Source organism: Balaenoptera physalus, assembly GCF_965194825.1.
Source record: "Balaenoptera physalus genome assembly, chromosome: 6".
Classification (NCBI taxonomy): domain Eukaryota; kingdom Metazoa; phylum Chordata; class Mammalia; order Artiodactyla; family Balaenopteridae; genus Balaenoptera; species Balaenoptera physalus.
Genome location: NC_138885.1, coordinates 102,525,218 through 102,537,738, shown reverse-complemented (window position 1 = coordinate 102,537,738; position 12,521 = coordinate 102,525,218). Strand labels below are relative to the sequence as shown.

General features: G+C 33.0%; 1 protein-coding gene across 1 annotated transcript in view; it reads left to right on the top strand.

The window, feature by feature from the left end:
* Positions 1-12,521, top strand: part of ERBB4 (erb-b2 receptor tyrosine kinase 4) — a 1,174,475-nt gene that overhangs the window by 479,723 nt on the left and 682,231 nt on the right. Inside the window, exon 3 of the mRNA XM_082466966.1 lies at positions 2,898-3,049. Coding sequence (XP_082323092.1) covers positions 2,898-3,049 — 152 coding nt within the window. The remainder of the gene's footprint in view (positions 1-2,897; positions 3,050-12,521) is intronic.

Genomic DNA, 12,521 nt, shown 5'->3' with positions numbered 1-12,521 from the left:
ACTTAATTTGAATTTAATCCTTCCTACGTATAATATTTTAGCAGCCAGGACCAAAATTCACTATTATCTTGATGTTAATGATAATAAACATGATTAATAAACATGTAAACAGGTTTGTTTGAAAATCTTGGTTCCTTTAGCTCATTTCTCAGCCGGTCTCTAGAGTGTGTCTCATTCTTATGCTCCAAGATGGCGGTTCAAGTTTTAACCATCACATCTCCATTCCAGGCGGCAGATTGGAGGAAGGTGTGGGGAAAAAAGGAGTCAAAGTTAGGCTCCAACCATGCTTTAAATAAAGTTCTGGGAAAGTGTCATACAACATGTTAGAACTTAGTCCCTTGCAAATTTTACCTCCAAGAGGAGCAGAGAAATGTAATCTTTATTTGGGGTGGCCACAAGCCCAGCTAAAATTGTGCAGTCTGTTACTGTGAAGGAAGAAGAGAATGGATATTGAGGATTCTAGAAGTCTTTGTATCCATCCTTATCACTACAAAAAGTACATTCTCAAGGGCAACAAATGAGTTCCAGCATGGTGTATGAGGACTCTGACATTCAGAAGGGAGAATGGGGAGAGTAACTTCAAGGTGATAAACTAATCGAACCCTGGAGTATGGAAGTGATTTTTAATGTTTCTTTAAATGTGAGATTTCAGGTAGAAATAGTCTGAAGATTGTATATCCTGGGGCATCTTTAACAAAGTACCACGGTCTAGGTGGCTTAAAACAATAATAATTTATTCTTTCACAGTTCTGGAGGCTAAAAGTCTAGTATCAAGGTGTCAGTAAGGTCAAGCTCCCTCTGAGACTCACAGTAGAATCTTTCCTTGCCTCTTCCTAGCTTCTGGTGTTGGGCATCAATTGCTGGCATCCCTTGGTTTGTAGCTGCATCACTCCCATCTTTACCTCTGTGGTCACATGGCTTTCCCCCTGTGCGTCTTGATGTTCACAGGGTGTTTTCCTCTTAGAGGGACATTGAATATGTTGGGTTAGAGCCTATTCTAACGTACTCATCCTACCTTAATTTCATAAACCATATTTCCAAACAAGGTCACATTCACAGGTGCCAGGGGTTAGGACTTCAATATATCTCTTAGAGGGACACAATTCCACTTATAAAAGAGTATTTCTAGAAAATATACTGTTTGATGTGGTTTAGAAATCCAGACAAGAAGAGTTTGTGTTTTATTTTTGTTTTTATAATGAACTTCCACTATGGTTAGAGGTCTGTGTTATTCTTGAAGACTTTTAGATCCAGATTTTTGTTATTTTTGATGTGTCAATAGGCAAAAACAGGCTATATGGTGGCCCTAATTATTTAGAATATACCAATCTAGATTTTTTTTTCCTCTGTATTGAAACTTATCCCCTTGAGCACCACATCAAGCCTCATGTATTCTTTGTCATTCCTGTGGAGATGACACACAGATGTATATTTGACATCATTACTAAGCTCTTTTTCTAGTGTCTTCAGTGTTTACTGCATATATCTTGTCTTAAGTTTGGTGTAAACCATGTAACGTACTCAAAGATGTTTCATTCACAATTCATTTTTTTAACTTTACACACTTATTACAAGATTCATAATAGAGTTTTTTCAGTCTATTGAAGATTAGAATTGGTGCATTAAATGGTAGAGTTGGTGCATTAAATTGTTCAGGTAGCTATGCAAACCATGAGAAGTAATAACTAAAACTCTGACTTCTGGAAGACAGGAAAGATACATACACACACAACCTAAAAAACACAGATGTGTGTATACTCATGAGCTTATATATAAACATTCAAAATCCACCCCCCAAAGATGGCAGATTGAGAACATTTATTAACAGTCTATTTTACCTCAGAACACTAATGAATACACAATGACCCAGTTGATATTGATAAAAGTTTATAATTCAGTACATATTCTGTTTGTAGTGTATGTTTATAAATGTTTCAATCTAAGTTGTTTAATATTTGTATTTTAAAAGGTAGCATTTTTGAGGGCTTAAAGCGTAAGTTTTAATTCTGTAGAAAATTTACTGACTAAGATCAGATTACTTTGCAATACAAACATATTTTTTAAATAAAATTGTTACTTTTATCATCTTTCGATTTTGATTTACTTCCGTAGGTAGAAAATAGAGTAAATTATAAATTTGAAAGAAAATCTTGTTTGAGTGAAATTAAATGTATTTACATGCTTTATATGCCCACAGAAAATGTGATTATTTTAAGTTTATCTCCTTGCTATATGTTTCTGTGGAACCCATGCTTTCTTACTCTCTGTGGTTAGTACATACATTTTATGAATGTAAATGTATGATGTCACTTATATGTGGAATCTAAAGAAGCTGAACTCATAGAAACAAAGAGAAGAATGGTGGTTACCAGGGACTTGGGGATGAGGAAATGAGGAGATTTTTGTCAAAAAGTACTAACTTCCAGTTATAAGATGAATAAGTTTGGGGGTCTAATGTGTAACACGGTGATTATAGTTAACAGTACTGTATTATATACTTGAAAGTTGCTGGGAGAGTAAATCTTAAATGTTCTCACCACACACACACACACACACACACACACACACATACACAACAATGGTAATCAGGTGACATGATGGTGATGTTCGCTAATGCTATGGTGGTAATCATTTTGCAATATATAAGTGTATCAAAACCACATGCGTACACCTTAAACTTACGTAATGTTATATGTCAATTATAATTCAGTAAAGCTGGAAAAAATAAAAGTGAAGATATTTATCAGTGTTTGGGTTATGGGTCTTAATAACATTCAAAATATTTTAATTCAGGGAATTGGAGTAGATTGTTGTGGAAGAGAGTTGAGGGAAATATTGTCATGGTGCATGTCATATAAAGTTTACATAACTTCCCATGTTTCTTCTTGTCTTGGCAGTGTGCGCAGGAACAGAGAATAAGTTGAGCTCTCTCTCTGACCTGGAACAGCAGTACCGAGCCTTGCGCAAATACTATGAGAACTGTGAGGTAGTCATGGGCAACCTGGAGATAACCAGCATCGAGCACAACCGGGACCTCTCTTTTCTGCGGGTAAAGCTGTCTCTTTGTCTTCTTTCTTTGTAAATGCACAATGGTGTCACAATGCATAAAGACAGACCAGCTTCTTGTACCTGATGGTTATGTTCGTCTGCCCTGCCTGGCAGTGTTCATGACGGTAGACATGTAGAAGAGAAGAGATGCCAAGGCACACCCAGGAAAAGAAAAAGAGTACCAATGGCATCATGATTGACACCCTAGTTTAGAACAGTTACTGTTGCCCTAAGATTGATAGAAGATTCTGTCAGGGTGTGGGACATGACTTCTAGCAAGTGTGTCTTTTTCTGAATGGCAGGCAAGAGGAAAACTTTAGGCTGTGGGCTAGGAGCATCACAGGGCCAATCAGATAAGAATTGGTAACTTTAGCTAGTAATCTCCTTCTCTGCCCCGTTCTGTCACTTTGGAAATTTTAAACTATTTCATATTACCATAATGAGAGTAATACTGTTAACTTTAGAAGGAAAATGACATCTGTTTTTGAAAACCAACAAATTATTTAGAGTCGTAGGAAATCACAAGTACTTATATAAGTTGATATATGCATGCACACAAATGCACACGTGCATATATGAAGTTACCCAGAGACGAGTCCTTTTACAGACTTGTTTTTGGGGCTCTCATTTATTCTTATTCTATTAAACCTGTTATTAGTACTTAATGCCTACAGTTTCTTAAGTTTTGCTTCATCCGGAACAGGTAAAGGAAAATCCGAACTTCAAAGAGACTTTGACGAAGTGAGATGAGGATGCAGTGTTTTGTATAACTAATAATTTATCTTCATAAAAGAATTAATAAGATTATTTTAAATAATAGCATCCCTAGAATATATGCAATCTTATTTTCAGTCTTATTTACACACTTCTCAGGAGCACTGTCTTATATAAATAAAGACATAAATAATGTTTTGAATACTGATACAGTAAACTATTTAGTAGATAGTAAATTAGAGAACTATGATAATTTTAATCATTCCATACTTAGATAAGAAGTAAAAAACAGTCATTTTGAAATACTTTGAATGTAATAAAAATGTCTAGAAGTGATAACAACCTCAGAAAATGTACCACCTCAAAACTTAAATAACACTATGAGACATGATATCTGCTTTTAAAATGACTGTCATACTAGTATTGATATAGGGAATTTCCGTATCAAGGTGTTTCCATATAGTATTGTTTGGTTGATAGAACTCTAATTCTACAAGTTATGTAGCTTGTATTAACTATGGTGTTTAATTATGACATCTTTGTTTATCAAGAGTAGATAGTAAAAATTTATCTGAAGCCTTGAGTGAGAAGACCTAAAAAGAACTTAGCACTTTTTTTTTTTTCTATTTTGGACTACCGTTTCAAGAAATGAACACATACAAGCTATCCTAGAACAACCTCCTCATAGCAGTGCATCTGAGTATTAGTTATTAAAATTTGCTTGTAAGATTCTAACCTGTCTTGATTATTTTCAGATAGAATTTATTCTTCAAAATCAAAATAAAAACTTGATGGTATATGAGCTGATTTGTAGATTTAGTTAGAAATGCCAAGAAACTCAATGATGTTGTAGAAAAGGAAAAGGAAAAGCTGAATTCTAAAACAGGGGAAATAGGTTAAATGGTCTGTTAGAACAGAATAATATGAGAAAATTTAAAAAGGCAGTCTAAGATGTTAGTTTTTCTTATTCTTTCCTTGCTTTGTTTGCTCTAGATTTCACTGGCTTAACAAAAAATAGCATGAGTACTATGACAGTCTTTAAAATAAATAACATAAAATTGTCTTGATTATTACATATTTTATTATTTTATCATTCTTAATCTCTTATAAGGTAACAGAATGATCAAAAATTGACTTTAGTCAATTTTAATCTTAGAAATATGAAAGTAGCATATAAATCTTTGGGCATCATGGTCTATATTGTTGGATATTCTACATTTTTAGGAACTATTCTGAAGTAAAAAAAAAACAAGTTAATAGAATGAACAGATTTGGGAAAGAATAAAATAAGGAAGACCAAGATTTATACTTGGAGCAAGAAATAAGTTATTTCTTTAAAAAAGTAATTATTGGCTCCTAAGAAGCATCTCTAAAAATTCATATAAACTTTGTACTAACTCATGCACATATCTCAATTTTAATGTTTGTTTAATGATAACTATAATAGATTTTCTTTTTGTTTTTGACTTACTAATAACATCTTATACTTTGTTCCTTTGGAAAATAATCATTTCTAATAGTGACATATATTCATTTACTCAGCAAATGGTCTTAGCCCAAGGATACAATAGCAAGTAATCTATTGTTCTTGGTTTCAACAATCTTGCGGTCTTGTAGAGGGTTACAGATGTGTAATAAATAATTACTGTATGTATGAGTGTGTGTGCATATATACATATATATTCACATACAAAATTTTTTAGTTGCCAAGACTGAAATAGGAAGCCAGAATCAGAATGAAGGCATGGTGTTGTGTTAATGGTAAGTGTGGGTGCTGGGCAAAGAAAGGAATGGGTAATTCTGAAGGATTCAGGAAAGATTTCATCAGAAACATGCTTAGACTGAGTCATGAGAAAATGAATAGAGGCTCACAAAGTGGGTGGGTGGAAGGGCATTCCAATGGGAGTAATATAAGTTAAGGCTTAGAAAGAAGGCCCTAAGTCAGAGTTAATAAATGTGTACCTAGTGTTATTGCTTTAGATACTGGACACATGCGTTCAAATGAATAAAACAGGGTTCTTCCTCTCATGGAACTTATAGTATAGTGTGGATGAAGATAAATTGGAGGATGGAATAAAATATTAAATTTGAGAGATAGAGACCCTTATACTATAGCTAAATATCTAGGAAACATCAGCACCCAAATGATAAATTAGCATTTGGGGATAAGATGAAATAGTCAAGGGAGATTGACAAGTGTTAGTCCAAGAAGTGGTCCTAGGACAGAACTCTCTGGATTCCCATTCTCTGTTTTTTGGTGAGTCCCTGAAATTTAGGACTATTAGCTGAAATCTTCATTCTACTGCACTGGATGAGCCATTATTTGTAACTATACCTTAGAATATGCTAAAAGCTCTCCATTTAATATAAAATTTAATTCCTTCTGATAACTACATTATGGTTCATTTGTGTTTTTAGTAGCTTCCTTCCAAAGTACATAATCTGTTCGATATTGACACATTGCAATAAATAGAGCCTGTATAAAGGAAATCTAGTTATGTTACATTATGCTATCATTTATGATAAATTTTGAATTGTATGAGTGAATAGTAAACTTTCATTAACTTATCCTATGGATTACATAGCCCTCACATATATTTATAGAACTGTAATTCATTGAGCCGCTTTTTACAGAGATGTGCAATTTCCCTTCCTCTAAGAATGACCCATAACTATAAGGTGTTTAGAAAGACATCATAGATAGGGATTTTAAATTTTGTTTTGGAATTTATTTCTGTCTTTAAGAAATTAAGAAAGTATTTTTGTTTTAAAAAATTTTCCATCCTTATTTTCATCTCTATTAGCAAGATCATAGTGTTTTTTTGTTGTTCGTTTTGTAAGAAACCACTCTAGTTTCTGTGATTCACGAGAGCAGGTTAACCATATACTCTGTTTACCTCTTTTACTATCTGAATAGTCAGTGTCTAGAACGGTGCCTAAAATATAGTAGGTTTTCATTAAGTCTTTGTTTAATGGACAAATGTGTTATTCTTAATATTTAATAATAATTATAAATCGCTATTTTATATGTGGTATGTTCTCTAGGTAAATATGTGGGACCCTCCTCATGTTATTTCAGTGTGACAGCTCCACAGGTCAGATGTGTGGGCATAAGACACAGGCTGGGTCAATCAGAATCCATTCCCATGAGGATTTGGAATTTTGACTAAGACCATTCAGTTTCTATATTAGTTAGCTTCTTGAGCACTTGGGTACCAGAACACAGCTGTTTTTTCCTCACTGTTTGAGTGTCAGAGAGAGCTGTGAAAACAGCAGAATGGAGCCAACACACTGGAACTGACATAGAGACCAGAGCAAGAGATCGTTCACCCCAAATTAATAATGAGGGAGCCATTCATTTCCAGGTTCCAGTCTGCTTCTGAAGATTGGTTGCATTCCAGCCATTGGGTCAATAGCATACTCTTGGAACTTGATAGTAGCCTTGAAGTGATTTCCCTCTTTTTCCTTAAACTAGATAGGTTTGTTTTCTTTCACTGATACTAAAATATCTTATCTAGTATATCTCCCAAGATCTCAAGAACACAGCAGAAGTGGGCCTTTGAAATTGGATTGAAGATGTGCTTATATATAATCAAAAAAACACAACAACCCTGTAATGTTTTGTAGATACTTTCTTAATCTTTGTCAGATATATGTTATTAAAATACTTTGAAATGCATTCTTTCAAGATGGTTTTATTTTATCAAATTTGATGCTTATCTCTGTATACACCTTTTAACCCAGCTTTGTTGTAACCTCAGGTTTTTATATTTCTTTTTGGGAAAAAAAAAATCTAGTTGATAGTACTTAAATTTAGACCCCTGAGACACTGTATAGTTGGCTAGAAAAAGGCCCTAAAACTTACTTACTATGTACTTTATCACCGTCACAAGGTTAAGACTTATAATAGAAAACAGCAAGGCATAAAAATCACAGATTTTGCGCTATTGTCTTACACTTTGTGAACTCTCTAAAACAAGATGAAATATAGCAAGTAATGGGAATGAACCATTAGACCTTTTACCCTCATTAAAATTCTTGAGGGTTTCTCTCCTTTGTCATCCCATTGGTCTTCCTTGCTACTGCTGGCATTCAGTAACTCAGAGCTTCTAACAAGGTACCTGACCTGCTAGCTTTTGTACTTTAAATTTATTTTCTCTGTTTTATATATTCATTTTAAGCAAATAATTTTTAAGTGCAAAATAAGTGTAAGGCAGTGTGATGTATAATGTAGAGTATATAGAAGGAATGTTAATACCTATCTTCAACCATTGTTATAATAGGTAATCACTTTTAATCTGTGGCTTGAATTTAGTTGTTTGCAAATTGTTTTGGAAAAAGTGTATGTTAAGAAGAGATGAAGAGATACATTTATTTAGCAGTTGATCCATTGACCTGGAATACTACAATGCCAGTAATTCATTGGACTTCTGCGTGCTCCAGTCTAGAAACCTTAAATCTTAATGATTAAACATGTCTTTTATTACTGAAAAATAAATAAAATAAATTGATACATTAAGATATCTTTTCAAAGAGCAGCATTAATATTCTGTTATTGGTAGCAAAAGACAATGACTTTGAAAGAGTCAGAAAGTATAGTTTTTTAAAGCAAAAAGCTTTTAAAAGTGTCTACTCTCAGGTAATGAATAACACATGTTTGTTGCAATGGGAATGCAACAAATTTTGAAAAAAAAAAGACTTCTTTTTTTTTTTCTTAAATTTATGGCTGTGTTGGGTCTTCGTTTCTGTGCGAGGGCTTTCTCTAGTTGCGGCAAGTGGGAGCCACTCTTCATCGCGGTGCGCGGGCCTCATTATCGCGGCCTTTCTTGTTGCGGAGCACAGGCTCCAGACGCGCAGGCTCAGTAACTGTGGCTCAGGGGCCCAGTTGCTCCGCGGCATGTGGGATCTTCCCAGACCAGGGCTCGAACCCCTGTCCCCTGCATTGGCAGGCAGATTCTCAACCACTGCGCCACCGGGGAAGCCCAAAAATTCTTCTTTTATTGTATATTTGACAGAGCTATAGGGAGTTTTTTGAGTATATAAGAAACAGTGCCATCTAACACTGCCTATTTTTGAAAAATAAAGCTTGTGTTATTTCTTTATAGAAATCATATAAATAGTTCATTTTTTCTTTACTAAAGAAAAGTCCTATTCTTAAATTCAAAGATTATCTTTGTCTTTTAGTTAATAATATTTTATAATGCTATGGACCTATCATCCTCTTTTATTTTATAATATATATATATATATATATTTTTTTTTTTTTTTTTTTTTTCATGTATGAGGATGTTGCTTTTTCACCCACTCTCCATAGGACATGAAATTTGCATCATTTTCCCCGTGCTGGTAATGGACCTATTATACATTACTTCATTTTCATACTTACGCATAGTTACTCTTCTAAGGACAAATATTTGCAGAAAGGCAGATAAATCTGCAAATATGAGACTGCAAGATGCAGACTGGCTCACTGGAACCTAAGACCTTGGCTTCATCAACATGGTTTTGTTACAGTAAATCAAGGATGATGCTTGGCAATAATGAGTTTCAGGTTGCAACAAGCAACCCTGCTTTTGCCTATTTCATAGCTGTTTCCAGTAAGAATGAACTAGTCATGCTCAATATGAAATTCTGAAATATTTACATTTCAGCCCACTTCTCGCTTCAGCGCCTACCTTTTATTCTCCTCTGGCAGTTCAAAGCAGATGACTAAAATTAAATTCAACAGTGTATGGTGGAGATTTGTATTTGTTTTGTGTTGTTTCAATATCCTACTTACTCACATTGAACTCTGCCTGCGCTAAGTTTTCTGCTGTGTTGTATGATTTAGCAAAACCCTACACTGAAAAATTCATTCTTAAAATAGATAATTTACAAAATACTTTATTTCTTTGGGTTAGAAAATGATTTATTGAATAGTTTACTTAGATAGTAGCTGTCGGGAATTCCCTGGTGGTCCAGTTGTTAGGACTCCGTGCTTTCACTGCTGAGGGCACAGATTCTATCAAGGAACTTAAATCTGGCAAGCCGCTCAGCGTGGCTATAAAAAAAAGAAAAAATAGTAGCTATCACTGCCTATCCATGTTTGTTTTTAGATCATTACATACCAGATAGAATGACTTGTGTGAGATTGTGTTGGAAAGATTGATTGGAATCAGGATGAGAAAAGTAGTGATATTCTAGAATCATTAAAAATTGGAGAGGAAAACACCATTTAAATTAAACATCTATGATGTAGTAAAGGTGGGTCCACATGTATTATATTCACATTTACCTAAAATATGAGGGCAACATTTTCTAAATCAGCTTATCTATTTCAATTGTACACACATTTTAATTGGATTATATAGAAAGGGAGAACAAGCCTGAATTTAAATTTTCCTGAATAGCTTTGTAAGATAAATAAGTGATATATTTGTAACTCTATTAAATGGTGGACAAATAAGTAAGATTCCTATATCAAATATTTGTATCCTATAACTATTTTCTCATTTAACAAAATATTGTTGTTTTTTTTTTTTCTGTGTCCCTACTTGGGATAGAGGACAAGAAAAAACTATGAAGCACAACATTCAGAATACTTAGAACTAACTATCATGAGGTTCAAAGAAATTGCACCTTCAAGAAATACATGTCAGCTAAACAAGCAGTGAAATAAGATACGGTGTTATAACTTTTAAATTTCTTTTTCTGTTTGAATTTTGTGTAAAACTACATTTGTGGTAAAATACAACATATTTGCTGTCTTTAGTTGATGAAATCTTAGCTGGGTGAGATAGAGAATACTAAAAATGAAGTTGAGAGAATAGTATTTTAACATGTTTGTTGGGCCAAAGCAGACATTCTGGGTTAAATGAAATTTTCAAATCTTTGATAGTTTCTGAAAGCTATTTCTAGGACTGTTAAACATACTACATATGCAATTTTATACGTATATATTTACAGCTGGCTGTTAAATTGAAACTTGATTTTGTACTAAATCTAATCATAGAACTTGTATTGCAATTGAAAAAGCTGTGCAATTTACACTTGGCCTGGAAAAATATATCTTTTTTCTCAGAGGTTAAATACTATTTAATCTGAAAATATACACTGATTCAAAATCCTGATGCTTTTCAGCAGTTCTACATGAAAAATCAAAAGATGAAATGTGTCTATATTCTCGCTTTGGCAGTTATATAAGCATATTTTTGAAACTTTTTTTCTTAATCATTTAAGTGAAATATTAAATAGTATATATATTTGACAGTTTTCTCTATATCTTAAAAATATTAAAAACAAAATAAGTTCCATAGTATCTATAAAAAAATGTACATTTAGTAGAAACTGAATATTTGAAGGAGTACAAGAAAAATAGAAATAAGAAATAGAACAGTATAATTTATAAGTCTATTACATATACAAATATATGCATATATATTATAAATATAAATTAGTGACAATTCATACATATACATATATAAATATTAATGAGCCATTATTTTCTAGGATTGAGTCAAATTAGTGTAAAATACTAGCCCTATATAATGTTTCTAAGAGAATATTATTAAAAATGAAACTGCTTAATAAAAGATTTTTTTTTTAGAAGTCCCTACATTGTAATGCATTTTCCAGGAAAAAAAAATACCCTTGCAAATATACTTAAATTAAAAATGAATTTATTAAGATGCTGAGCAGATGCAGAGGTTTTTTTTTAATACTTTTGGGGGTTGTGGTATTTAAATTTGGCTTAAATGGTGAGTATAATTAATTTACAGGCTTGTCTCAACCTTAATTAGAGAAAAATGCAAATAACAAACCCATCTCACTCTATGATTCTTAGATACTCTTTGCTCAGGGGAATTGAGTGTATAAAGGTTATTTCTTCACCTTTTTTATTTATAAGTAGCAAAGACCTTGGTTCAAAGAGAGAGAACAAATGATATTTATGTGAGTTTTTAAAACTAACTAGGAGCGTTTTGGCAGTGGGCTACCTTTTAATTCTAATTTCTAAACACTGGAATATAATCAAATAAAACCTTTTTTAAAAAAATTCATAATTATGTACATTTTCATTAGCTTTATTTTTCTCTGATTCTTATAATGGAACACTTTGTTTTCTTTCAAAAAAAGACAGGCTTAAACTTGAACAATTTTGCACAAGACCAAATCAATTTTAAAGGTCCCTCTTCAGTCACATAGAGCATAATTTAAAGTTCAAAAGTGTGAAAATAAAATGTGAAAGCTCTTCCATTTAGAAACACTGTAATTATTTCTTCTGATCCTTAATTTGAACCCATATAACTATAAAATGCTATATTAAAATATATATTGAAAGTGATAAAAAATTGAAGTATTTGTTTTAGTAAATATAAGGCTCTTCAAAATCACTACTATTAAATATCTACATGGAAATCAAAATATGTAATTGAGCGTTGAAGTGAATCCTCTTAAACAATTTGGTGCCACATTTGTTTCCAAAAATAAAAGTGCCAACTGGGGTGCCTAGCACCTGTAGCCCCTTAGTAAGAGGTAGCTTTGTCTAAACCTATTGGGTTTCTTCCTTCCTTTGACTCCCTAGGCAGCAACTATTGGGCTGTGCTCTGAAGATTTGACAATACATTTTTACAAAGCTTTTTTAGAGGTTCAGCTTTTGGGTGGTAGTGATTTTGTATTTTCAGAAAGGTGAAATTACAAGTCAAACACTTCGTTGTTTTTAAGAGGAAATCAATAGCTAAAAATGTACAAAGGCTGTACATGATGAGTGAGAGTTGTTTCAA